This window comes from Mirounga angustirostris, unplaced genomic scaffold (genome assembly GCF_029215605.1).
Source record: "Mirounga angustirostris isolate CCGP_5_RB_7025 unplaced genomic scaffold, mMirAng1.0.hap1 SCAF_16, whole genome shotgun sequence".
Lineage (NCBI taxonomy): Eukaryota > Metazoa > Chordata > Mammalia > Carnivora > Phocidae > Mirounga > Mirounga angustirostris.
This window is the reverse complement of record NW_026991724.1, coordinates 55,353,226-55,378,317: the sequence shown is the minus strand read 5'-3', so window position 1 is coordinate 55,378,317 and position 25,092 is coordinate 55,353,226. Positions and strand designations below refer to the sequence as shown.

General features: G+C 42.7%; 1 protein-coding gene across 8 annotated transcripts; it reads right to left on the bottom strand.

Moving 5' to 3' along the window:
* Positions 1 to 80: 80 nt before the first annotated feature.
* LOC123842156 (zinc finger protein 677-like) lies at positions 81 to 24,018 on the bottom strand. Of its 8 annotated transcripts, none has more exons than XR_010408298.1 (8): positions 23,861 to 24,017; positions 20,324 to 20,415; positions 18,123 to 18,249; positions 8,587 to 8,678; positions 5,537 to 5,638; positions 4,870 to 4,940; positions 1,670 to 1,711; positions 81 to 1,147 (listed from the first exon to the last, which is right to left on the bottom strand). XR_010408298.1 is itself a non-coding variant. In XM_064581805.1 (8 exons), exons 2-7 carry the CDS (start codon positions 20,336 to 20,338, stop codon positions 1,676 to 1,678), a joined length of 438 nt encoding a protein of 145 aa, XP_064437875.1. In that variant the 5' UTR covers positions 20,339 to 20,415; positions 23,861 to 24,018; the 3' UTR covers positions 81 to 1,147; positions 1,670 to 1,675. The 8 variants fall into 8 exon arrangements, 7 of the variants coding, with proteins under 7 accessions (XP_064437875.1, XP_064437874.1, XP_064437878.1 ...); XM_064581805.1 differs by having other exon boundaries at positions 4,870 to 4,935; positions 23,861 to 24,018; XM_064581804.1 differs by having other exon boundaries at positions 1,129 to 1,711; positions 4,870 to 4,935; positions 23,861 to 24,018.
* Between the last annotated feature and the right edge of the window lie 1,074 nt (positions 24,019 to 25,092).

Sequence of the window (25,092 nt, the reverse complement as noted above, 5' to 3'; positions counted from 1 at the left end):
GGGCACCTGGCCAGCTCATTCAGTAGAGCATGCAACTCTTCATCATGGTCATAAGTTCAAGCCCCACACTGGGGCTTGAGTTTAACATAAAAAAAAAAAAAGAAATGAAACACAGTTATGTTCATGCACAGCATCCATTGTTTATTCACTCCTCTTCACAGAGTTCTACAGTGATGATAGTCACCTTACAAAAGCTCTTGGACTGAAGTTGTGTCCAATAATAAACCATAAATACAACAACTGTAAATGGAGTACTATGTAATTATTATTTAAATCCTTACATAATTGTTAGTCATGTTTATAGTGGAGCAGTTCGAGTCTATGAAATAAAAAAGACGTGGATCTCACACAACCTGGATATTATGGGGATGTCTCTGAGCATAGAACTTCCAGTTTGACGTAATGTATTTATCCAGAAATTAACTAAGCATGGAATGTCTGGTAAAGTTCCATGGAAAAGGAACAGTATGTGAGATGGCCATTCAAGAAACTGAATAAACAAAATGTTCTCTGGGAAAAATGAAACAGAATGGGGTGAAGTGAAAATGGAAATCAGGTTCAGGTAGTAGGTGTATTTGGGGCCAAGGTATGAAATTAGTACATTACAAACTTATAGAGATGGTGGTTGTTGGAAAGATAATTATATGAAGGGAGAGAAGCACAGTATTTTTTTCCTGTAGATTAAACTGCAGCGGGAAAAATGACAGCACGAAGATGTATGGCTAATTGTTTAAACGACATCAGGTGAGTGAGAGACAAAAAGGCAAAACGTGAGGGTAAAGTGGCATGGATTTTGGCAACTGCAGAGGACAGACTTTTCTGTATCACGTGAAGATGACAATTCTCATGTTGGAAAGAAAGAAACCTGGGGGCACTCATGTCTGTCAGGAGGAAGGAAGTGGAGTTTTTGACTGAACCTGTAGCAGCTCAGGACAGTCATTCAGAAGGAAAGTCAGGAATCCTGTTTGTTTATGTGCAGTCTGTGGCAGGAGGCTTTCCACAAGGACAAAACAGTTGTTACTCAAGTACAGGAAAAATTACAATATAGCTAGCACTGTATTTACCTAATGAAGCTGCAGTAAAATATTAAGGATTCAATAATTTGAAGAGAATTCGTTGGACATAATGAATCTTGTTATATTGAACCCTATGGCACAAAAATAGAGAAATACTATTTTTAAGATTAGAGCCACTCAGAAATATTTATCATGTTAGACCACAAATCAAGATGCAATACACACACACACACACGTACATGTCTCTGTGTCTGAATGTGTACGTGCGGTGCGTTGTTAGATTGTTATTCATCAATAGTACTGGAAAACTGTACATTAATATGAGAATAGTACCACTTGCAATGATTATAATGACAACCTACATTAATCTTATTATACAGTCCTGTTGGCAGTTTACTAGGTTGAAATGCCATGAGATTATATTTCATTATTTTACTTTAATCCTAATGTTTTAACTTGTGAAAAAAAAAATCACTGAATAGGGTCAAACAATATTAGATTGTAACAAGAGCTATTACCAATTTATGTTCAATACAACAGTGGTAAGTCGGGATTAGATTTACCAATATGCAATAGCATGTTCTTCATTACCCATGGTCTATTTTCTTATTTTTCTATCTTCTGTGTAAATTTTCAGTAATTCTCTACTTTACCTTAATTTAGGAGGTTTTACACTCAATATCTTCATATTTCACCTAGGAATTAGAGCACATCTTTTAAAAACAAATTACAGTACTACTTAGTGTCTTTACAATAACAAAAGGACATGAAAACATTAATCTACTTACCTTCTCCTGAATTTTTAAAAATTGGTGATAGGTATTTAAAAACAATTTTCAAGATACACATATAGGTCTTAAGTACAAAGCACAGTAAAATAGCACAAAGTGAACACATCTCTGTATCTATTTTGTAGTTAAAAAAAACCAGAAGATTTTCAACCCAAAAAACCTCCCAGTTACTATCTACCACAGTAAACAGTAATGTGACATTTAACAGCACAGATCACTTTTCAAAGTGCCTGTTCGGCACTTTATAGAAATGGACCCATACAGAATAGAATCTTCTATTATTTGGCTTCACATTCCAAATGGTTTCATGAACTCATTCTTATTAACACATGTTGTAGGTCATTTACTAGCATTAGTTCCATTGTGTGGACTCGTAACATTTAATAGAATTCCATTGTATAAACATCTAACAATTACTTTTAACCCTTCCACTCCTGATGCACATGTGGGTGGTTTTCAGTTTCGGGCTATCGTGAATAGCTCTGCTATGTAAATTCTAGAATTTGTGCTTTGGTGACACATGTACAAATTTCTGTTGGAATAGTAAATTTCATGGTCATAGGCTTACATCTGTTCAGCTTTCATTCATACTTCCAATACTTTTCAAAATGTTTTGCCAATTTTCACAACCATCACCATCTGTATGAGATTCCGTATTTATCCACATTCTTCAGGGTGGGCTGAAGGGAGAACAGTGTTAGTGAAGCAAACTCCCCAGGCATTTCCCTTCAGTGTGTGGGTGAGAATATAGCACATTTATCTCAACCCTCTGCTGTCAGTGTTTCCCTATGTGGATGAATTGTTTGTTGGAAAGTTAGACATTAGTCTCAATAGGCCTGTCTAGGACATTCCTTCTCTGCCAGTAGGTAAGGCTGATAAAATGTAACAAATTCAGAGTCCTTTTCCAATTACAGTTTATTGGAATTATATGGGCAATGTGCAATGCTCATTCTAGCAATAAAGAAAAATACACTGTTGTATCTTGCCCACGACCACCATCAAAAAAACCCCAAAGAGGCCCAGCCCTTTAACAGACTTCTGGAGTATCGGAGACAATGCAAAACTGTGCCAGATTCCACCATTTGGAGTCTCTGACAAAGGCAGGCAGTCTCCATCTGGAAGGCTCCCTTGGGGTTTGGACTCAGGTTTGTTTGTTTTTTAAAGATTTTATTTATTTGAAAGACAGCACGAGCAGGGGGGAGGGGCAGAGGGAGAGGGAGAAGCAGACTCCCTGCTGAACAGGGAGCCTGATGCGATGCGGGGCTCAATCTCAGGACCCTGAGATCATGACCTGAGCCGAAGGCAGATGCTTAACCATCTGAGCCACCCAAGTGCCCCTGAACTCAGGTGTGACATAACTAACAGGTAAATTGCTTTGGAAAAGCAGCCATTAGCTTGCTACCAAACATTTGTCAGAAGTGAAGCATGACCCATTCAGGACTTGTGACTGTCTGGTGTTAACATTCCCATGTTGATGAGGCAACTTGAACCCTACAAGCAACAACGCAGAGAGATCCTAAAAGACTTGCTGGTCAAATGGAGACGGTATGTTTAAGGATGAATCCTGACTGGCATCAGTAACATCTCAGCTCTATAGGAATAAGTCATATCTGCAGCCTGAAGCAGAGCCCCTGGCACCGTGAGGACCTCAGTGATCCCAGATTCCCCTCATTGTCTGACACTGGTCCACTGATGATTCACCAAAGCTAAAACCTCATGGATTCACTGGGCTGGATGTTTAGCCTCTCTGTTGGACATGCAGAAATGAGAGCTGATGTGGTTGTTTTACTCAGTGGTCAGAATCCAGGATCTTGGGCTACTGCCCAAGTTGGAGTTATTTGACCTGCCACTTGAAAAACTACAGACTGAGATTAAGGGCACCAATCTTTGTGTAAGATACAGAAACAAATCATCGGTACTGACATAATCATCTGCGTTCACTCATTCAGAAGCCATGGTGGGCGAACGCCTGTTCACTAAAGAAATGGACTATATTCAAGCTATTGATCAAGCCTGTATTTTCGTTTTTAAACTTTCATTTTTTTTTTTTTTTTTAAAGTAAACTCTGCAGTCAACGTGGGGCTCAAACTCCCAACCCCGAGATCAAGACTCACATGCTCTACCAGGCCAGCCAGGTGCACCAAATCTGTTTTGTAACTGCCACTGCATGGTACCATTGTGGGTCTTCTGTAGGCTGACATGTTTGGGAGGCCCTCATCTGTTTAAAAAGTCCTCTTATTCTCTATCCTAAAGCTTTCTTTCTTCTAACATTCCCTATGAATTCTCTCTCCTATGACAACCCCAGGCTCTACTGCAGTCCTGGGACTGCATCGATCATGTGAGGAAAAGGGATATAGGAAAAAAGAGATTAATCAGCTGTGTCTAAGAAATCGCGGGGGACATGTTACCTCACTTTTATCCTCAGGCAAACCCTCCAGGTTAGGACAACAGGAGATTAGGTTACAAGGGTGAAGGCAGAATGCAGAGGGATGACATGGGAGACTGAGAATAGCTTTTGGGGTGGTATGCTCACAAGATGAAACTGAGAAGCACCTGAATTAGGATACTACATCCCATGACCTGTAACTAGTATAGGAAGGCACATGCATGTACAATGCCTTCCATCAATCATATGATTTCACAGAAAGGTCCCCACACAATGTGCAACTGAGCCTTACAGGGAAGGCACCACCCTGAAGGAGCTATCTGAAACTTACAAAGGTCAAACTTCTCCAAAGTCAGGACCCAGAAGTTCTGCCACCAAACTCAAGTAATAATCCTCACGCTACACCAGAACCAATCCTTATACTCCTATTCTTGTCTCATAATGTGTGAAAACAAAAGAATCTTCCCATTGCCACTTTAGGAAATGTATGTCTGTGTGCGTGCATTTCATTTCAGGGACTGGGGCATTCACCAGTACTCCACAGTATCCTCCTAGAACACAGGGACTGCAGAGACGCTGCTCAGAGAGCTTATGTGCACAGTCATGATATTAGAGACCTACAGAAAGCTGGTTGTCTTGTGTGAGGCTAGCTTCCCTCCCCAAGGCAGGACCTCACCTTGTGTAGATCTGCCTCTTCTATCGCGTCTCGGAGAACTCTGTCCAGAATGAGGAGTTTCTGACCCTGTTCTTAAGGGAAAGATGGAAGCTTCATTCATGCAGACAGTAAGAGAATTTCAATGGTACTTCCGGACTCATCTTCCCCTTTCCTCAGATCATCTGCCCACTTCATGCAAGATTAGAGGTGGTTCTAGAACAAAGTATCCACCAATGCATAATAAAGCAAACACTTTAAACACCCAATCCTTTGGTTCTACTCCTGGGCTGCTGATTCAGTTCTTAGAAGCAGAGTAAGCCGCATGTTATGTGGGGTGGAGGCATATCCCATTTACGGTGTTCTGGAAAATTACCAAGGAGGTGACAAGTTTTAAGAATTTAAGTTTTAAGAAGGATTTTTGGATGTACCTATAATGTCCTTTATTCTCATATGAACAAAGAGCTGCACCTGAACTTTCTAAAAGCCACAGCATATCATGTTGCCTTTCGTTACTCTTTATTTTGAAGTTATTACAGATACGCAAAATGTGCAAAAATTGTATGAAAAAGTCCTTGTAAACTTCATCCCTTCACCCAGGTTCCTCAGTTACATGTTACATAATATAGCACAGTATCACTCTATGACCCAGCAAACAAATTTACATCCAAAATCAGGGAAATGTTCCTACCCAAAAGCTGTCACTGTGCTCGAGATTCCTGTAAAGATGATGACTAAGGAGCTGGCTACAAACAGGTGCTTGACACTCAAATCTGTGGACCTTAACCTTCACCTATGACAAAAAGGAAGATATACTGGTAAAGGAAGAAGAAAGAAATTCCCCAGGATTCTAATCAGCATCTGTGATTAAGAAGACCATTCCTACTGCCAAAAACCTGGAGGCCATCTGATGGTTCGCAATGAGTGACGTTCTTCCTTTGGGGGATGCTGCATGGGAACCTGAAGTTTCGCCTATATTTACCATTTCAAGTGTAAACCAATATTCTTCACTTATGCTTACTTCCCATTAAGACATACTTACTTTAGGGGTGCCTGGGTGGTTCACTGGGTTAAGCATCTGCCTTCGGCTCAGGTTATGATCGTGGGGTCCCAGGATTGAGCTCCACGTCAGGCTCCCTGCTCAGCAGGGAGTCTGCTTCTCCTTCTACCTCTGCTCCTCCCCACTCTCTCGTGCTCTCTCCCTCTCGAAAATAAATATAATCTTTAAGAAAAAAATATTTAATTTTAGCTTCATTAAGAGCCTTCTAAGAGTTGAATGGGGAATTCTAAAGAACACTCACAATGTAAGAATCTCTGCTGTCAAGGCACTTAAAGTCTTCATTCATCAAAAATCAGGGATGGGACTACTACTAGTTTCATTCTAAGGAGGAGAACTTAGGCACACAGGGTTGAGTGATTTCACTATCTCCACTCCTTGTTTAGCAGCAGACTGGGGACTTAAAGTTACTGGAGGAGGTATCAAAGCACATGATTTAACCATTATGATATACTGAAAAAGCTGGATAGCTATGTTCTTATAATAATCTAGATCTACACTTAGGTGTTTTCATAACTTGTACTCATATTTCAGATTACTGGCATATTATTTATAATTTTGGCTGTGACCAGTTTCCATTTATGTGCAAAGATTTTTTTTTTATATGCCAATACCAATGATGCATGAAGCTTCCAAGACCTTAATAAACCGGATACTCTGATTGCAACACAATACGTCCAGAATTTGCACCATGACCAAGTTGAACTTAATGACTGCAAGACTCAATCAGTATTAGTATGGTAACAGAGTCCTGTGTTTTTATGCCAGGAACAAGACACCTGTCACCAGAACTTCAGAACTATCTCATACAATGCGCCACAGTATGGTAGAGAAAATACTAATGTGCAATTATACCAAGACTGCAAGATACAAGGTCATAATACAAAAGTTAACTATCTTCCTAGATATCAGCAAGAAACAAGTGACTTGAAAATTAAAAAAAACCAACATTCACATTAGGACCAAAACAAGAAGTTCCATTACAGACACCACTGTGGCAACCCATGGAAAGTCTGTGATGAAGACATAACATCATTCACAGACTTCCAACTACAGGTCCAAATTCAATAATAAAGTAAATAAACCTCATCACGCAATCTAAACGAATAAAATGACTGTATAAACTGAAGATAAGTGGGCATTTCCATAGATGCCCCTGCTCCTTTGATACCCATTGTCTCAGGAATTTTAAATCATTCTTTTAATTTTCCCACAGAGTCTGACATTTGATTTATCTTCAAGAACTAGATTTAGTTCTCACTAGTAAGAATTCTCTCATGCACAGTACAGTGTACCACCTACTTAAGCAATTTACCACACGTTGTGTTTCTAGGGTTTTCCCCAACATGAAATCTTTGGTGATTCCTGAGGTCAAGTCATGGCACGAAGGCCATGCCATTGTTTTGTAAAGTTTCTTTGCAGTATGCATTCCCTCATGACTCCAAATGTGAGAACATTTAATAAAAGCCTTACCACAGTTTCTACATCTTTATCTTCATTCTATGTATATTCTGGTGTCTACTCAGGCTTGAATACTGCTTAAAGGCTTTCCCACATTCATGACATCTGTAAGGCTTCTCCCCAGTATGAATCCTCTGATGAACTGTAAGGCTTGAATTCTGACTAAAGGCCTTGTCACATACATTACATTTATACGGTTTCTCTCCAGCATGAATTCTCTTATGTTGAGTAAGATTTGAACTCCCGGAGAAGGCCTTTCCACACTCATTACATTTGTAAGGTTTCTCTCCAGTGTGAGTTCTCTCATGACCCCAAAGGTGTGAACGAGTGATAAATTCCTTACCACACTGATTACATTTATAAGGTTTCTCTCCAGAATGGATTCTTTTATGTTGAACAAGATTTGAACACTCAGAAAAGGCTTTGCCACACACATTACATTTGTAAGGCTTCTCTCCGGTATGAATTCGCTCATGTCCCCAAAGGTGTGAACGTATCATAAAATCCTTACCACATACATTGCATTTATATGGTTTCTCTCCAGTATGGATTCTCTGATGCCTCGTGAGGTTTGAGAACCTGTTAAAGACTTTGCCACACTCATTACATTTGTAAGGTTTCTGCTCAGAATGAATTCTTTGATGAGTAGCTAAGGTTGAGCAATGGCTAAAAGTCTTCCCACACTCTTTACATTTGTAAGGTTTTTCTCTTTTCGGTGTTTTTTGGTGTTGTGTCTGTAATGAAGAATGTGTAAGAACCTTCCCATATTTGTTAAAAATGTTGGTTTTGACACTAGAAGGAATTTTTTGAAGTGAAACTGAAGTCTTTTTGGTAGACTTCTCAACTTGATTACTTTCATGAATTTCCTCTTCGGTTTGAAATCTTTGCAGTTCAGCCAGATGTGAATGAAAGCTTAATCCAAGCCCACTGTCCAAACAGTTCCTATACTTGTTTCCTGAAGAGCCTACCTTGTTTTTTAGTGCCTTATTCGTCATATCATGTTTATAATATTGAGATTTACTATTTCTTATGGAAACACTATGCTTTACAGCGAAATTATTCCAGAATTTGTGATGTTGTTGGTCTTCTCTACAAGTGAGATTTTTATAATGGGATGTAGTCATTCCTTTGTAATTTTTTTCTTCATATAGCCACTGAGTCTCAAATTTGTTCACATCTTGCTGGACTTCCCTCAAACCAAAGTCATCAAAGTCATGACTTACATGTCTTTCCAAAATCAACGCTTGGAATAATTCTCCATTATTAATGTTGTCTTTTGGTGGTAATTCTTTGCTCATACATCTAGTAGATATATCTGTAATATATAAATAATGACAGGCTTCATATTAACCAGAGTTTAAAGACAGATATTTTATATGAAAAAGTATTACACCAGGGGCACCCGGGTGGCTCAGTCATTAGGTGTCTGCCCTTCAGCTCCGGTCATGATCCCAGAATCCTGGGATCAAGCCCCGCGTCGGACTCCCTGCTCAGTGGGGGGCCTGCTTCTCCCTCTCCCTCTCAAATAAATAAATAAAAGATTAAAAAAGAAAAGAAAAGAAAAAGTATTACACCAAAAGTAGAATTCATAATTAACAGAGTTATCAAGCTTCTCAACCATGGTGTGCAAATGTTCAGAAACACAAAAAAACATAAGATTCCTCAGTAATGAAAGAGTAATTACATGTAGTTCAAATTATTTTCAGGGAAGCCTATTTAAATGCTCTGTGATCAAAAGTTCCAGTGCCCTGAAAGACAGGAATTTTCCACAGGCACCCCAAAGCCTAAAAGCCTGATAGGAGGGATAGAGGTGAATCATACTTGAAAAAAATATATATATATATTAAAGTCAATTCTGGAGGGGCGACTGGGTGGCTCAGTCGGTTAAGCGTCTACCTCTGGCTCAGTTTATGATCCCAGGGTCCTGCGGATCGAGTCCCACATTGGGCTCCCTGCTCAGTGGAGAGCCTGCTTCTCCTTCTCCCTCTGCACCTCCCCCTGCTCATGCTCTCTCTCTCACTCTGCAATCTCTCTCTCAAATAAATAAAATCTTTAAAAAAAAGGTCAATTCATTACATAACAATAAAAAAATTTTTAAAAAAAGGTCAATTCTTGAATACTTGTTGTCTACAATATTAAAATAACATTCAAGGATAATAAAATATTCTTCTGAATACTTCTTCCAAAAATATAGCCAGGCAAAAGAGGCATACTGCAATGTAATAATCAGTGAATTGTGATTATATATCATAATATATGTAGAAATTAATTATGTGTTAATCATAATAAAAAATAATAAACATGTTAGTAACCCAAGGCAAATCCAGAAGTAATTAATAAATACATTCATTTATTTAAAAATGTATATAGACTTCAGAATTCTAAAGAGCTCACCCATAAGAGAAAAAGAAAGAGGCTGAATTTCAGGAGAAGCACACAATATCATAAACGGAAAATATGTTGAAATCATCCATTGTGAAACAGAAGTTCTGATAAACATGTAATAGTATAGAGATTAACAGTGGGGCTCTGTGACATGGAAATGGCAAAGAAGGGAACTCCAGGAGACTCCAGCAGGAGATGAACTACCAAAAACTGTCAGAATGAACTTTATAAGAACCCTGGAAATTAATCATGGGATTCCAGCAACAAAGGCACACTCTTAATCAAGAAAAAGGTAGCTGTTTTAACTTGCCCTGACTCTGTGCCCTGCATCCCAGCTAGGAAGTGGCCTTGAAGATGGCAGTGTGCAAGGGATACAGGCTTCCCAAACCTCAGGGAAGAGATGGCATCTTCAAAGAATTCTGACTGGTTATTTGTTTGTTTCTTTAATCTGCCTGCTGGCTCCCTGAAGGAGTGGCTCAAAATGCTTGCTTTCTTTGGCCTACCTCAGATCTCTACCTAAATGGAGATAATGACCAGGTGCCATTCGTCACAAACATTTAAAGGTAAGTCTAGTAGCCACTGCCACCTAGGGCAGGGATAACAACCGAGGCAAACAATGGGCAAACTGAAAACCCTGAGGAAAACACTGGGGAGTGAGGTGCACTGGGGAGTAAAGGCTTTGAAAATCCCCCACATATTCCAGGGACCCTAGAAGGTTGCAGGCATGCCCAGGACTAGACACATGAGAAAAGACCTGAGAAACCCCCAAGCATTCCTGCTGACCAGCAGATTCTGAGCAAGCAGTAGTGAAGGATAAGGCACTAAGGCACTGTTGTCTTAAACTTGTACCCTGTATGGTTCATGCACTCCCCAACACACACACACACACACACACACACACACACACAACTCATCTACAAAGGGTGAAAAGTTGGTTTATTTTGTGTTTGGTTCCAGCAGTTTCAAGAAATCTGCTGAATCACTAGCTGACCAATAAGCTAACCAAAGGCACCAATGGCTACACGTAACAAAGAAAATACGCCACACAAAATTTGTTGAGGGAAACAAACACACACACAACAACAATCACAAGAGACATAAAAAAAATACACCACCCTTGGAGGGAGAATATTATGATTTCCAAAGTTTCAACATATTCAAAATGTCTCATTTTAAACAGAAGTTACAAAGAGGCAACACAACAATAAAGCAGGACCCATACAGAAAAATAAATATTTAATAAATAACAAAACTTGGCCCTAAGGAAGCCCAAACTTTGGACTTACTAAACACACACTTTAAATCAACTATTTAAGCTAAAGGGAATGATGGACAAAGAATTAAAAAGCAATCAGAAAAATACTGTATCAATAAACAGAGAATATCAATAAAGAGATAGAAGGTGGAAAAAGAAACTAAACATATTCTGAAGCTGAAATGTAAAATACCTGAATTGAAAAATTTCATAGAGAGATTCAATATCAGGTCTAATGAGGTGGAAGTAAGATTCAAATAAGTGGCAGGGAGATCAGTTGAAATTACCCTGTATGAGGAACACAAAGAAAAAGACTGAGTATAAGTGAATAGAGTCTAATGGTGCTGCAGGACAACATCATGTGGGCCAACATATGAACAATGGGAGTCCCAAAAAGAAAGGAGAAAGAGAAGGAGGCAGGATTATTGAAGAAATATGGTAGACAATTTCTTAAATGTTAAAAGACAAGAGTCTACAAATCTAAGAATTCAGTGAACATGCAATTAAGAAAAACTGCAACAGAGACGCACACTGCAACAAATCATAATCAGTATGTGGAAAGACAAAGGTAAAAAAGAGAACTTTGAAAGTAGGAAGGGAGAAGCATCACATACAAAGGACGCACAATAACTTTCAGAGCTGATTTTTTAGCCAAATCACAAAGTCCAGAGACAATGGGATAACGTATTTAAAGTGCTGACAAAGGAAAAAACAAAACAAAAATCTGTTAATCAATTCTATCCCCAGAAACACCGTCCTTTGAAAATATGGGCGAAATTAAGGCTTCCAAGAGAAACAAAAGGTGAGAAAGTTCCTTGTAAGTAAAACAGCACTATAAGAAATAAAAGATGGAACACTTCTTACTTTATTCTCAGAGGCCAACGTTAATCTTATTTCCCCCCAAAGATTATTTATTTTAGAGAGAGAAAGTGAGTGAGTACTGGAGGGGAAGAGCAGAGGGAGAGGCATGGAGAGTCTTAAGCAGACTCCACGCTCAGCATGAGAGCCCGACAGGGTGCTTGATCTCATGACCCTGAGATCAGGACCTGAGCTGAAACCAAGTTGGACCCTTAACCGACCGCACCCCCTTGGTGCCTCTGAGGCCAACATTATTCCAATACCAAACCAGACAAAGACATCACAAGAAAAGAAAACTACAGAATAATATCCCTTATAAATACAGATGTAAAAGTCTTCATCAAAACACCAGCCAACTGGGGGTGCCTGGGTGGCTCAGTTGGTTAAGCGACTGCCTTCGGCTCAGGTCATGATCCTGGAGTCCCTGGATCGAGTCTCACATCGGGCTCCCTGCTCGGCAGGGAGTCTGCTTCTCCCTCTGACCCTCCCCCCTCTCATGTGCTCTCTCTCATTCTCTCTGTCTCAAATAAATAAATAAAATCTTTAAAAAAAGAAAAACCACCAGCCAACTGAATAGAAAGTTTTATTAAAATTATACAACAAAGGGACACCTGGACGGCTCAGTGGGCTGAGCGTGTGCCTTTGGCTTGGGTAGTGGTCTTGAGTCCATGCTGGGCTCCCTGCTCAGCAGGGAATCTGCTTCTCCCTCTTCCTTTGTCCCTCCCCCTCCATGCTCTCTCTCAAATAAATACATAAAATCTTAAAAAAAAAAAAAAAAGAAAAAAGAAAAAAACTTACACAACATAAATAAGAGGGACTTGTTCCAAGAATTCAACAGTGGAAGGTTCAACCTATAAACGCTTATAAATGTAATAATCCATATTAACAGTAAGACAAACAGAAAAAACCGACATAATGATCTCATTCTATGCAGAATATTTGAAAAATTCTAAAACTCTTATGACAACACTCAGCATACTCAGAAGAGAAGGGACTTTACTCAACCTCTTAAAGATTATTTATTAAAACCTATAGCTAATATCCTAGATGAAACAGTAAAGATTTCCTCCTGAGATAAGAAATAAGACATGGACATCCATTTTCATTGATGGTATCTAACATTATTCTGCAAATTCTAACCAGAACAATAAAACAAGAAAAAAAAAAAAAAAGCACAGATATTGGAGGGAAAAAGGAGAATTATCTGTGTGTGAAGATGTCATAGATTTACATATATAGAATTCCATGAAATATCCCCTGAAAGACGTAAACACACACACACACACACACACACAAAATCTTATGTTATAAGTGATGTCAGGAAAGTTGCAGGATACTCAGTTGTGCTTTATACAATATAACGAACAACCCGGAAAGGAAATTTTAGAAATGATACCATGTAAAATGTACCATCCAAAGAATAAATGCCATGAAATAACCAAGGAGGTGAAAGACCTGTAAGGCTGAGAACTGTAAAATGCTGCTGAGAGAAATTAAACATGTTTACATAAAGGGAAAAGACATAGCATACAATGGATTGGAAGATTTCATATTTTTAAAGATGGTAATATTGACCAAAGTGGTCTGGAGATTCTACACAGACACTATCAAAATTCCAAAAACTATTTTTGTAGAAGTGGAAAAACATGATCCAATAAATATGGAACTGCAAAGGGCCCCTAAGAGTCCAGACAATATTGAAAAAGAAAAATTCCGTAGAATACATAAACAGAGACAAAACACAGGCTGGTAGTTTCCAGGGACTGGGAACAGAGGAAAATGTGGAGAAACTGCTTAATGGGTAAAAAACAGTAAATTGGAGGGTTGGAAATATACAACCAGACAGAAGTAGTAGTTGAACAACTGCTAAATGCGTGAAATGCCAATGAACTATTCACTTTAAAATGGCTAGTTTCATGTTATGTGAATTCCACTCTAATAAAGCGTTCCTTTTATTTTATTTATTTATTTTTTAAGATTTTATTTATTTATTTGAGAGAAAGAGCACGAACAAGGAGAGAGGCAAAGGGAGAGGGAGAAGCAGGCTCCCCACTGAGCAGGGAGCCCAACACGGGGCTAGATTATGACTGGAGCTGAAGGCAGACACCTAATGGACTGAGCCATAAAGGCACCCCTAAAGTGTTCTTTTTAAACTAGCTAACAATCTAAGTGATTTATTTTGCAACAGATCTAAAAATAAATATTTTCCAATTTTAATATGTTAAATTTTGAAACTAAGTCTGATTATATTAGGTAAAAATAATAGTTTTTCTTAGGCTGGCTTCCTCTCATTACCTGAAATTCTATCATGGATCTCTCAACATAATTCCCCGCACATGAAACAGAAATGACGTGAGGGAGGCTTTTACTATATTAGTAAACATATAATTATCATGAAGAAAAATTACTGTGCACGTGCCCAAAATTATTAAATCCTGAATTCACGAAGATTATCAGGAGACTATAGGTAACCTGAAGAGTCACTGCATCGAAAACAAGGAATAACTTCTAATGAAGGCAGTATTATCAGCAGCAGTTAAGGGCAAAAACAGGATTTGCCAGTTCCAGGAGATTCATGCAGCACATGGCTGTGCAGAGGTAACCCAGCAACATAAGAAACAATAGTGGCCAGAGAACAATAGAACACTGAGATATGGGTCAACAAGGACAATGTGAACACTAATTAGAGTTCAGGTTAAATAAAAGATGGAAAACAAAACAATCATCATGAGTTAGCTGAAAAATGGGGATTTCCAGAACCTTACAAAATTTTGTGGAAAACTGTATCATAAGAAACAGTGATGAAGTACATGAAGTGCAAGAAATTGGTATTTATCTATAAAATAAAATTAGATATTTAAGTATTAGTTCAGTGTACGAAGAGTTTCATGGCAAATCTAGATAGGGAAATGATTTCTTAAAATAAAACACCTGAACCAAAATAAAAGTCTATACAACTCCTATAAAACCCAACAAGATATGTTTAGACAAATTAAAATAAACCATAGAAAAATGAAGGTATCTTATATAACTAATTATGGATGAATCACCTCTAATTCTGGGAGGAACACAGTCACTTCAAAACAAAAGTATATTCTCAAGATATCCAAGTTTCCCCATTTAAAAAATCCAAATTCATTCAAATGAGAAAAGTATTTTCTTAAGCTTATTTTTTTTAGCAATCTCTACACCCAAAACGGAGTTAGAACTCATGACCCTGAGATCAAGAGTCACATGCTCTTCCGACTGAGCCAACCAGGCACTCCAAGAAAAGTGTTTCTTAATAACCAATTATAAAGTCAAGCAACACTCATGGAAAAATTTAACTATGAATATATTTTCTCTATTCTAGAAGTTATATAGGTTTTGGGAAAACAGCTGATCAGCTATAACCCTTAACATTCAGGAAAGAAATCTTTTTTTTTTTTTTTTAAAGATTTTATTTATTTGACAGATAGAGACATAGTGCTCCCCAAGGTTGAACCAGTAAAGGGCCCTGGGGGGGCAGGGAACAGCATGTCTGGGTCATGTTAAATACTGTCCTTGTCGCTACAAGAGTGGGAACACAAGCAGGGGGAATGGGAGAGAGAGAAGCAGGCTTCCCGCAGAGCAGGGAGCCCGATGTGGGGCTCGATCCCAGGACCCTGGGACCATGATCTGAGCCGAAGGCAGACACTTAACGACTGAGCCACCCAGGAGCCCCAGGAAGGAAATCTTATAAAATATATGAACCAACATTCATTCTTTGATCAAACAGTCCCACACAAAAAAAGGGTATAAAATAAAGAACACCGAGAAGTGTCATCAAATACATAACCAATGATTAAATACAAAAATAACAAGTTTATAATACATGGAACCCTGCAGATCAAAGTACAAACATTTTCAAATATAGAAATGCGGTAGAGTTCAATAAGGTAGGCATCATGAACTCATAAATTCCCTCAACACAATAAATCAAATCTTATTTGTTGAAGAAGGAACACAGCACACACATGGAATGAACACTGTTGCATGAACGATAGTTTGGACAGCAGCCTCACAGATGAGGTTATGAAGGCAGAAAATTTTCTCCCTAGAATAAATTCCTGTACCTGTTCACAGGGCCTGGATGGCTCAGTTGGTTAAGCCTCTGCCTTTGGCTCAGGTCATGATCCCAGGATCTTGGGATCAAGTCCCTCATTGGGCTCCTTGCTAAGTGGGGAGCCTGCTTCTCTCTCCCTCTCTCCTCCTCTCTCTGGTAAATAAATAAAATATTTTTTAAAAAATAAAGGGGGTGCCTGGGTGGATCAGTCGGTTAAGCATCTGCCTATGGCTTGGGTCATGAACCCAGAGTCCTGGGATCAAGTCCTGCATTGGGCTCCCTGCTCAGTGGGGAGTCTGCTTCTCCCTCTACTCCCCCACCCCGTTCGTGATCTCTTTCTCTCTCAAATAAGTAAAATCTTTAAAAAAAAAAAAAAAAAAAATTCCTGTACTTGTTCATGCAAAATCAAGTATACTCCTTAATGTACTCCATCAACATTGCCACAATGTCCTCAAGACACACTTTGGTGACACACCAAAAACCGGAAGGACAACTGGAGCCATAAGCCAGGCTCTTATGCTACACTCAATGTCAGCATCCTGGACCATGCTGACCACACTACTCAGATGCTTCAGGGCCCACGTCTCTACTTAGCAGGATGATGCTCTGACATCTAAATGTATGTGTTCTCCATCCAGAATGTTCTTTTACCCAGTAAAATTCCTCCTGGCAGAGTTCACCACAGAGCCCAGTTGTCCAAAATATGAGGATAAAATTTCAGATGCTAAGGAACTGTATTTCAGAACCAAGAAAATTTCACAGGCAACACCATACAAACTTAGGAGACCAGGAAATCAGGGACAGCCAAGGGTTTCCCACACTCCCAGACTAAGGAGGAGCTACAAGAGGGAGACAAAGACAGGAAATTAAGGAAGGGGGTCTGATGTTGTGGGATGTTCAAACAGGCCTAGGGTCTGCCTACGGACTCCAGGCTGAGGGCCCAAAGCCTGAGATACAGTCCCCTTGAAAGACTGGGAATCAAAGGTTTTCCCCACCTTCTCTATATATAGCACTGCTGAATAGCAATTTCAAAACACCCTTCTATTCCCAGTACACATGCTCCTGAAGGGCGAAAGTGGAAATGAGGATATGGTAGAGGCACGGAATAGGCAGAGGGCCTGAGACAGCCCATGCTCCTGCCTGGAGTCCCAGATGCAAAAGAGCAGCCGATGTTCCCATCATGACAGGTCACTCAGCACATGAAATGGGATGCAAGCTGGAGAAGGCCTGCAGTCAGGACGAAGGGGAGCTTCAGATCAGATCTGTGTGGACTGAGTAGGGAAGGAGAGGCTAAGGAAGGAAAAATACCCCTTACAAAGAGCCCTTCATGTGTTCCCCAAGGTTGAATCAGTAAAGGGCCCTAGGGGGGGCAGGGAACAGCATGTCTGGGTCATGTTAAATACTGCCCTTGTCGCTACAAGAGCAGCAGAACCACCGAGGAGGGCAGGAAACACACATACAAAGAAGAGAGTGAAGGAGAGGGAGAACGACAAGTTCCTTTGAGAGCCCATGAGAAATCAACTCTTCTTTTCCAACCACCTCTCCTATCCGGGGGGAATGTTCCAAATGACATTTCTGGAAGTCACTTTCTCTCTGCCATCTATCCCTACTTGTGTTCACATCTTTGACACCTTCCCACCCACCTGGGCTTTGTTGCTTGTTTTACCCCACTCTTAGCATTTCAGAGCAAGTACTCTCCACAGTGGAGATAATATTCAGCTCAGAAAGAGATTCCTGCTGATATGGAAAACAGCAGATGATGTCCTGGGGTTTTCCCAGTCCTTTGTCAGCTGAGACCAAGGACATTCATTACAGGCGGGTCTAGAATAGCATTTCACAAATTTGTTCAGTGACATTCTTCTTCCTAATGCTTGAATGTTTGACATATACAGATATCCAGCTCTCTTCCCACAACGACCAAATCAAAATTACGGGTGTAAAACCAGGGAATGTGGTATTTTAAAGTTTTGACATAAGGTCTTGTTCCTTCTAGCACCACCACTACCTGCATGATCATCTGCGTTTAAAATCCAGATACCACACTGGGAAGCTTTTCATTTCTGAATCAGCAGGGCTTCGATCTCAGTCAAGCAGGAAAGGGGCTCCCAAGAAATCCCCAAGAAAAACACAGATACACCAGAGCAGTACCCAACCTCTGTAGGGAAACTAATCCTCACCCAGGAAGACCAGGTTCCTGTAGTTCTCCACCATCACGTCCCTGTACAAGGCCCTCTGAGCAGGGTCCAGGCACTCCCACTCCTCCTGAGAGAATTCTATGGCCACATCCCTGAAGGTCAAGCGTCCCTGAAATGAAAGCACATTTCACCAAGAGGCCATTAGGGAACTACTTATTTCATAAAAATGAGAGGAGGAGAGAGGTGTAAGGGTCAAATAGAAATGAGGGCTTCAATAGGTCCACAAAAGATCATTTTGAGCAAGTCCTATATCCCTGATTTGGATTTGTTACACTTTTCCATCACAGGATTTCCTTCAGCTAAACTGAGGATTTTACAATATCGTGCCAGATAAAATACACAAATGCAAAAACATCTACAAATGGTAAACTATATGCAAGTTCTAGATAGTATGTTGTACGCACCAAATGACAAGCAAATTTCTGCATGAGCAGTGTCTTCAGGGTTGACAAAGTCTATAGTAGTGTTAATGAAAGGTGTACATTGCAAAATGGGAATCTCATAATAATAAAACCATCTGAAGTTCTGAACACTTCCCGTACGGTAAGCATTACTCTAATGCTTTACAAGTGTTAACCTGTATAAGGACATTGCATCCCATTAAATTAGTATTTGTTCCCATCTTACACAGGACCCAACTCTGTCACACACACTCTAATGTACATGCTTCTGGTCAAAGAGATATAAATGGCAGAGCCTGCACCTGAACCAAGTGGTCAGGCTTTAGGATGGAACTCACAGTGCCACACAGTGAAGTAATGCATGCAACAATAAACGTGTGGTGACAGAGGGTTTGCTAATGAAGAAAACCTGAAACAAGTTCAAGGCTGAAACATAAGCCTGGATAAAAGGTCAATATATATGCCTGCACACACATATGCACATACACCATATTCCTACTGCTATTATCTCATTTCCATGATGGTGTAGAAATAAATTTAAGGCCATGGAAAATGTCTGACGTACTTCCAATGTTAAAATAAATAAAAGTTATTTATGAAATGTCGTCTTTTTTACACACCATGGGCTAGTGTTCACACACACGTGTGGACAGAAAACACATACATTGAAAATAACTGAAATCAAAACACTAGTTTCTAAATGACATCTTTTTTTTTTAAGATTTTATTTATTTATTTGATAGAGACACAGTGAGAGAGGGAACACAAGCAGGGGGACAGGGAGAAGCAGGCCTCCCACTGAGCAGGGAGCCCGATGTGGGACTCGATCCCAGGACTCTGGGATCATGACCTGAGCCGAAGGCAGACGCTTAACCGACTGAGCCACCCAGCCGTCCTTAAATGACATCTATTTTTACATACATCTTTATTATCTATCATTTTTTACTCATGTGCATTTCTGGTACAAGAACATGTGCAAATTGTATTAGATGTAAATAAAACTGTCAGTGTTATTCTACTTAGTCTGCTTACAAAAACAACCGTGTAAACACAATTTTTTTAAAAAGTATTTTATTTATTTGAGAAAGAGACAGAGAGAGTGCGAGAGAACATGAGCAGGGTGAGGGGCAGAGGGAGAAGCTGACTCCCTGCTGAGCAGGGAGCCCAATGCGGGGCTCGATCCTGGGACTCCAGGCTCATGACCTGAGCCAAAGGCAGACGCCCCTAAACACAATTTTTTTTTTAAAGTAATCTCTACCAACATGGGGCTCAAACTCATGACTTCCAGATCAAGTCTCATGATCTACCCACCAAACAAGCCATGCACCCCCTGCAAGATTTTTTTTAAAACTAGAAACAAGTGGGGCGCCTGGGTGGCTCAGTCGTTAAGCGTCTGCCTTCGGCTCGGGTCGTGATCCCAGGGTCCTGGGATCGAGCCCCGCATCGGGTTCCCAGCTCAGCGGGAAGCCTGCTTCTCCCTCTCCCACTCCCCCTGCTTGTGTTCCCTCTCTCGCTGTGTCTCTGTCAAATAAATAAATAAAATCTTTAAAAAAAATAAAAAATAAAAAAAAATAAAACTAGAAACAAGTACTTTTGATCTCCATTAAATTGATACATGGAAGTGTATGAGCTGCAATCTGCAGGCAGACAGAGGGGCTGAGGGCAGGTCCTGGGGTGAGCATGAGCAAACATGTCAGGAGGGACACTTCAGAGTGTGAGAAGCCCAGCCACGTGGAGGTTAGGACACAGAGGACAGAACAAGGAACTGAGATATGACTTTACCTGAGAATGAGTCATTCCTGACTCTCTGGGCTTTCCTCCTCTCCCTCCTCTGGGCTTCTCTGCCAGGCAAGATGGGTCTTGAGACGTCAATCCTGAGTGTCAAATATATGCTGTTTAGAACTTGGTCAACATACACCTTCCTGTACCACAACCACACACACAGGGAGATCCCCCCGCTCTGCTGCCCACTGCCACAGGAGGGATTCAGGGACAGTGTACTGCTACATGGAGACCAGCAAGTGAGTGTTGTGACCTCTTCCTGCAGAACTCACTCCCCTCCTGGGGAAGCACACACGAGCTGCAGCAGTGGGGATCTGGGCTGCACTAACCCTCCCTTTAAAGTCACAGACCTGCCCTGATAACACTCCATGTAGAGAACAACGCCCCTCACCTCTCTCGAGATCAGGGGCTGCTTTTAGTTCTCATTAATGGATGAGCTGGAGTCCTGGTGCTCAATGCTGGATATAGATTAGAATCAGCTGGGGCACTTTCAACACCACTGAGGCTGAGCCCCATAACCCCAAACACAAGAAGAGAAATCTCTGGGGACTGGGCACAGGAGGAATGTGCAAAATGCCTCACAATCCCATGGGAAGTCAGGGTGGGGCACCAGAGGAGACCAGTCCAGCACCCCACCCACCTGTGGCTCTGCTCCCTCCTAGGGCCCTGTCCCCTGTATCCAGACAGTGGAAGAGCAAGGAGCAGAGAGACCCATGCAGAGCAGGCATTACACGCCAGAGTGGGACGCTCGTGTGAGGCTGGAATGGGACATGGCAGTGTCCCAATGGGCCATCAGAGATGGCCCCACGAGAAGGTGATATCACAACCAATACCTAGTGCACCACCTGCATTTGAAAAGTCAGAGAATTCTAGACAGAGGGACCACCCTTGGGAAAGCCCTGGGGCAGTGCTGACCCTGGCCTCAAGAGCAGCAAAGACATCTGTGGGCCTCAATCCCAGTGAGGGAGGAGGAGACAAGCAGGGGATCAGGTCACAGAAATAGATCAGGAATGTCCAGCCATGGACTTCAGGCAATGTTCTCCTCCATCTCAAGTGAATTTTGGAAGCCCTGTAGTCTTTCACCCAGATTAAAGTCTTTTTTTTAAATTCTATCATAAGTGAAAACACACACAAACAATATACTGTGTATTTTGAAAACATGCCAAGATGGTCACCTATGCCCCAGGAAGGATGGCACTGCTCTTAACTGGGAGGTGGAGGACTGGAGGGAACACAATTGGGGGAGTTCAGGAGGTCATGTTTGGACACTAAGGTGGAGATGCCTGTTAGATGTCCCAGCAGAGATGTAGAGTAGACAGCTTAGAACACAATTTGGCGTCTAGGGCAGAGGTCTGAGATGGAGTGTGAACCTAGGAGACCTCGGGGTGTTTAAACCCTGAGATACGGTGATATGGAAAGTCACCAAGTGTAGACAGAGAAGAAGTCCAAGACTAGCCAATGGGGTACTCCTCCAATCAGAGTGTTGAGGACAAATATGCAGAGGAAACTGAAGTTAACAAGGTGGAGAGGAGAAAACTGAAACACACACACACACAAATGATAGGTAAGATATGTCAATACTGTAATGTCCGGAAAGCCATAAAAAAAAAAATGTCTTCAAAGGAAGGAGTGTTCACTGTTCAACATTTTGCTGATCAGATGAAAAAAGTCAATTACCCAGTAGATTTAGAAAACTGGAGGGCATTACTGCCTCTGACAAGGGGAATGGAATGGTAGATCAAAGTCTGTTTGACGGTCAAGAGTCAAATTCAAGCCCAACTGCAGAGTACAGACAAATTTTCAGTGTTCTGCATAGAAGAGCTCTTTGTAGCTTTTCTTTTCTTTTTTTTTTTAAGATTTTATTTATTTATTTGAGAGAGAGAATGAGAGAGAGAGCATGAGAGGGGGGAGGGTCAGAGGGAGAAGCAGACTCCCTGCTGAGCAGGGAGCCCGACGCGGGACTCGATCCCGGGACTCCAGGATCATGACCTGAGCCGAAGGCAGTCGCTTAACCAACTGAGCCACCCAGGCGCCCCCCCCGTTTTTTTTTGTTTTTGTTTTTTTTTTGTATCTTTTCATTATTGTGAGTAATGCTATGAACATAGAGTACAAATACGTGTTCTGGTCCCTGTTTTCAACTTCTTTGTGAATATATACAGAAGTAAATTTGGTGGATTATATGGTAATTCTATGTTTAATTTTTAAAAGCTATTTTATGATGCAAATAATTATAAAATGCACGAGCCTTATAAACAGTAATTCTCTTTCTCAACTGTCCAATTCAAACGAGCAAATTTAAAGTTAAATACATTATGGAGACACAGGTCACTGCATCACAACTGAATCACCCATGACTCATTAACCACCACTCACCCAGATCTGCCTTCCCCTTCTTTCTCCCTCCGGAGGATTTCTGTCTATTACTCTGTTCATGTCTTTCTCTTTCCTGATTCTCTCCACTGTTTCTCCTTTCCTGTGATTCCCCGGTCTCCTCCCTCGCTTTCTCCCCTTTTCTCTCTTCCTTTCCCTACACCTACACTTTCCGGGGAACTCCTGAGACCTCTTCCACCTTCCCTCACTCTTTCAGCCCAAGCTTCCCGACTGCTCCGATCTCCGTCAATTTCGGCCTCTCTCCCCGCCCCGCCCCGCCCCCATCTGTGTCCTGGGCTCCCCCAGTTCCGTCCCCTCCGCCCCGACTCACTGGCGCCCCCTCTGGCTAAGCTCTCGCACCGCTGTGTCCCTCCGGGCGGTCATCCCTACCGATCGCAGGCTCGCAACCATTTCCTCCCCGCTGTCTGCGCGAAGCACCTCGCCCTGTTGCCCCACTTCCGATAACCAGGGCCCCGACTGTTCCGCTCCCCTTCTTCTGGAGCGCCTCCCTTTCCTCCACACTTCGCTCTTTTCCTTTCTCCGCTTGCGACCTTCCTGAGTTACTGTCTTCGCTCCCACGGCCTCACTGGCAGGTCCCTCCCGCAGCCTCTCTCTTGCCGTCTCTTCACGGGCCGTCTCACGGGTCTTTCCTCCGCCGTTCTCTCTCTCGGGCTCCCCCTCTCTCCCTCGCCGGCCGCTGCCCGGGCCTTCCTTCTGCAGGCACGGCTTCCACGAGGCCCCCCATCCTCGCGGCGGGGAGGGGACGCGCTCCGTGACTCCCCGCGATCTTCCGCCCGAAAGCCCGCACCGAGGACGGCGCCGTCCCCGGGCATCGGTCCTCTCACTGCACGCGGGGCTGCACGGGGGGGATCTCAGCAGGGCGGCGGGGTCTGCGCGATCCCAGGGCCAGGGGGAGACTCCGCGCCTCTCTGGGCCGAGCCGGGCACTCGCCCATCTCCCCGGACCCCCACGGCGCGGGTGCGAGCGGTGCCCAGGGACGGCGTGGAGCAAGGAGACAACGCGGCAGGCGGCGTCTGAAGGCCCGAGGGCCGGGAGACCACAGGCGGGGACCGACTCCGAAAGATGGGGACCTGAACGCACCGGGACCCCCGCGCCGGCAGCGCCGCTCGCAGGGCTCCGAGCGTCTCTCCGCGACGCCCTACTTACCGCGGTGGGAGGCGGGGCTGAGGCGACTCTAACGTGCGCGGAGACCCCAGGCCCCAGGGGTGCAGGCCTGGGGACTGAGATTCTGACGTAGAAATGCGAAAGTTAAAATCCCTCAGCTGCCGATTTGACCTTCGCTCCCGGCTAGCCGCTTCCGGGTCGGCGAAAACCTGCGCGTGCGCGCAAGTGGGACGACGGGACTGGGAAGGGTCTGTGGGGAGTGCTTCCGGTAATGGGCGGGACGCGAAGTGTGGCCTGGCCAGGACGCTCACCGCCTATGGGCGGAGTTGGGGCAGAGCCTGGGTGGAGCGCCTCCGGCAGCTCGGGGAAGCTTGTACTGGCCAGGCCTTCGCCCTGAATTCGGTGGGCGGGTTGGGGCGGAGATTCGAAGAAGCATTTCCGGTAATGGGAGGGAAACAGATACGATCTTTGGGGCCAGGGCGGCGGTGGGGCGGAGCCAGGCGGAAACTGGGCGTAGAGCTTCCGGAGGGGTGGCCCTGTCTGGGCCGTCGGAGTCGAGGCCACGGCCGTTGGGCGGGGCCTGGGTAGGGCGTCGCCGGGGAGATTCGGGCCTTCTGGGAGCCCCAAGGACCAGGGCCTGGATCCTGGGGACGTAACCGGGATCTCGGGTAGGATCTGGATGGGGCCTGGTTTCCTCTTCCCCTGCCCCCAGTACGTGCTTTTTAAATTTCCATCCCTTCCAATTCCTGTCACGTCTTGCGTAACAGGACTGTTGCCCGCTCATTTAAGTTGACGTTTTCAAAAGCTTGAGGTAAGGTTGGAGTTTTGTGGGCCACTTGTGTTGAAAGCTAACGTGGGGGCGCCTGGGTGGCTCAGTCCTTAAGCATCTGCATTGGGCTCAGGTCATGATCCCAGAGTCCTGGGATCGAGCCCCGCATCGGGCTCCCTCCTCGGGGGGAAGCCTGCTTCTCCCTCTCCCGCTCCCCCTGCTTGTGTTCCTGCTCTTGCTATCTCTCTCTCTGTCAAATAAATACATAAAATCTTTAAAAAAAAAAAAGTAAGAAAGCTAACGTGATTACCTTTAATTAAGGTGAAAGTGGCATTCCTGAAAAACTGTTTTGAGGACAAGGAACAAGTGTTGGCAAGGATGTGGACAAAAAGGAACCCTCCTGCACTGTTTGTGGGAAATCAAACGGGTACAGACTCTGTGGAAGACAGTCAGGAGTCTCATCAGATAAAAGTAGAACTACTTTCTAACCCGTAATGGAACTACT

Excerpts from the sequence above, each read along its gene's own strand:
- LOC123842156 (XM_064581801.1), bottom strand. Across the intron at positions 8,679-18,122 it reads CAGGAACCTGGTCTTCCTGG|ATATATCTACTAGATGTATG; the intron begins GTGAGGATTAGT and ends TATATATTACAG.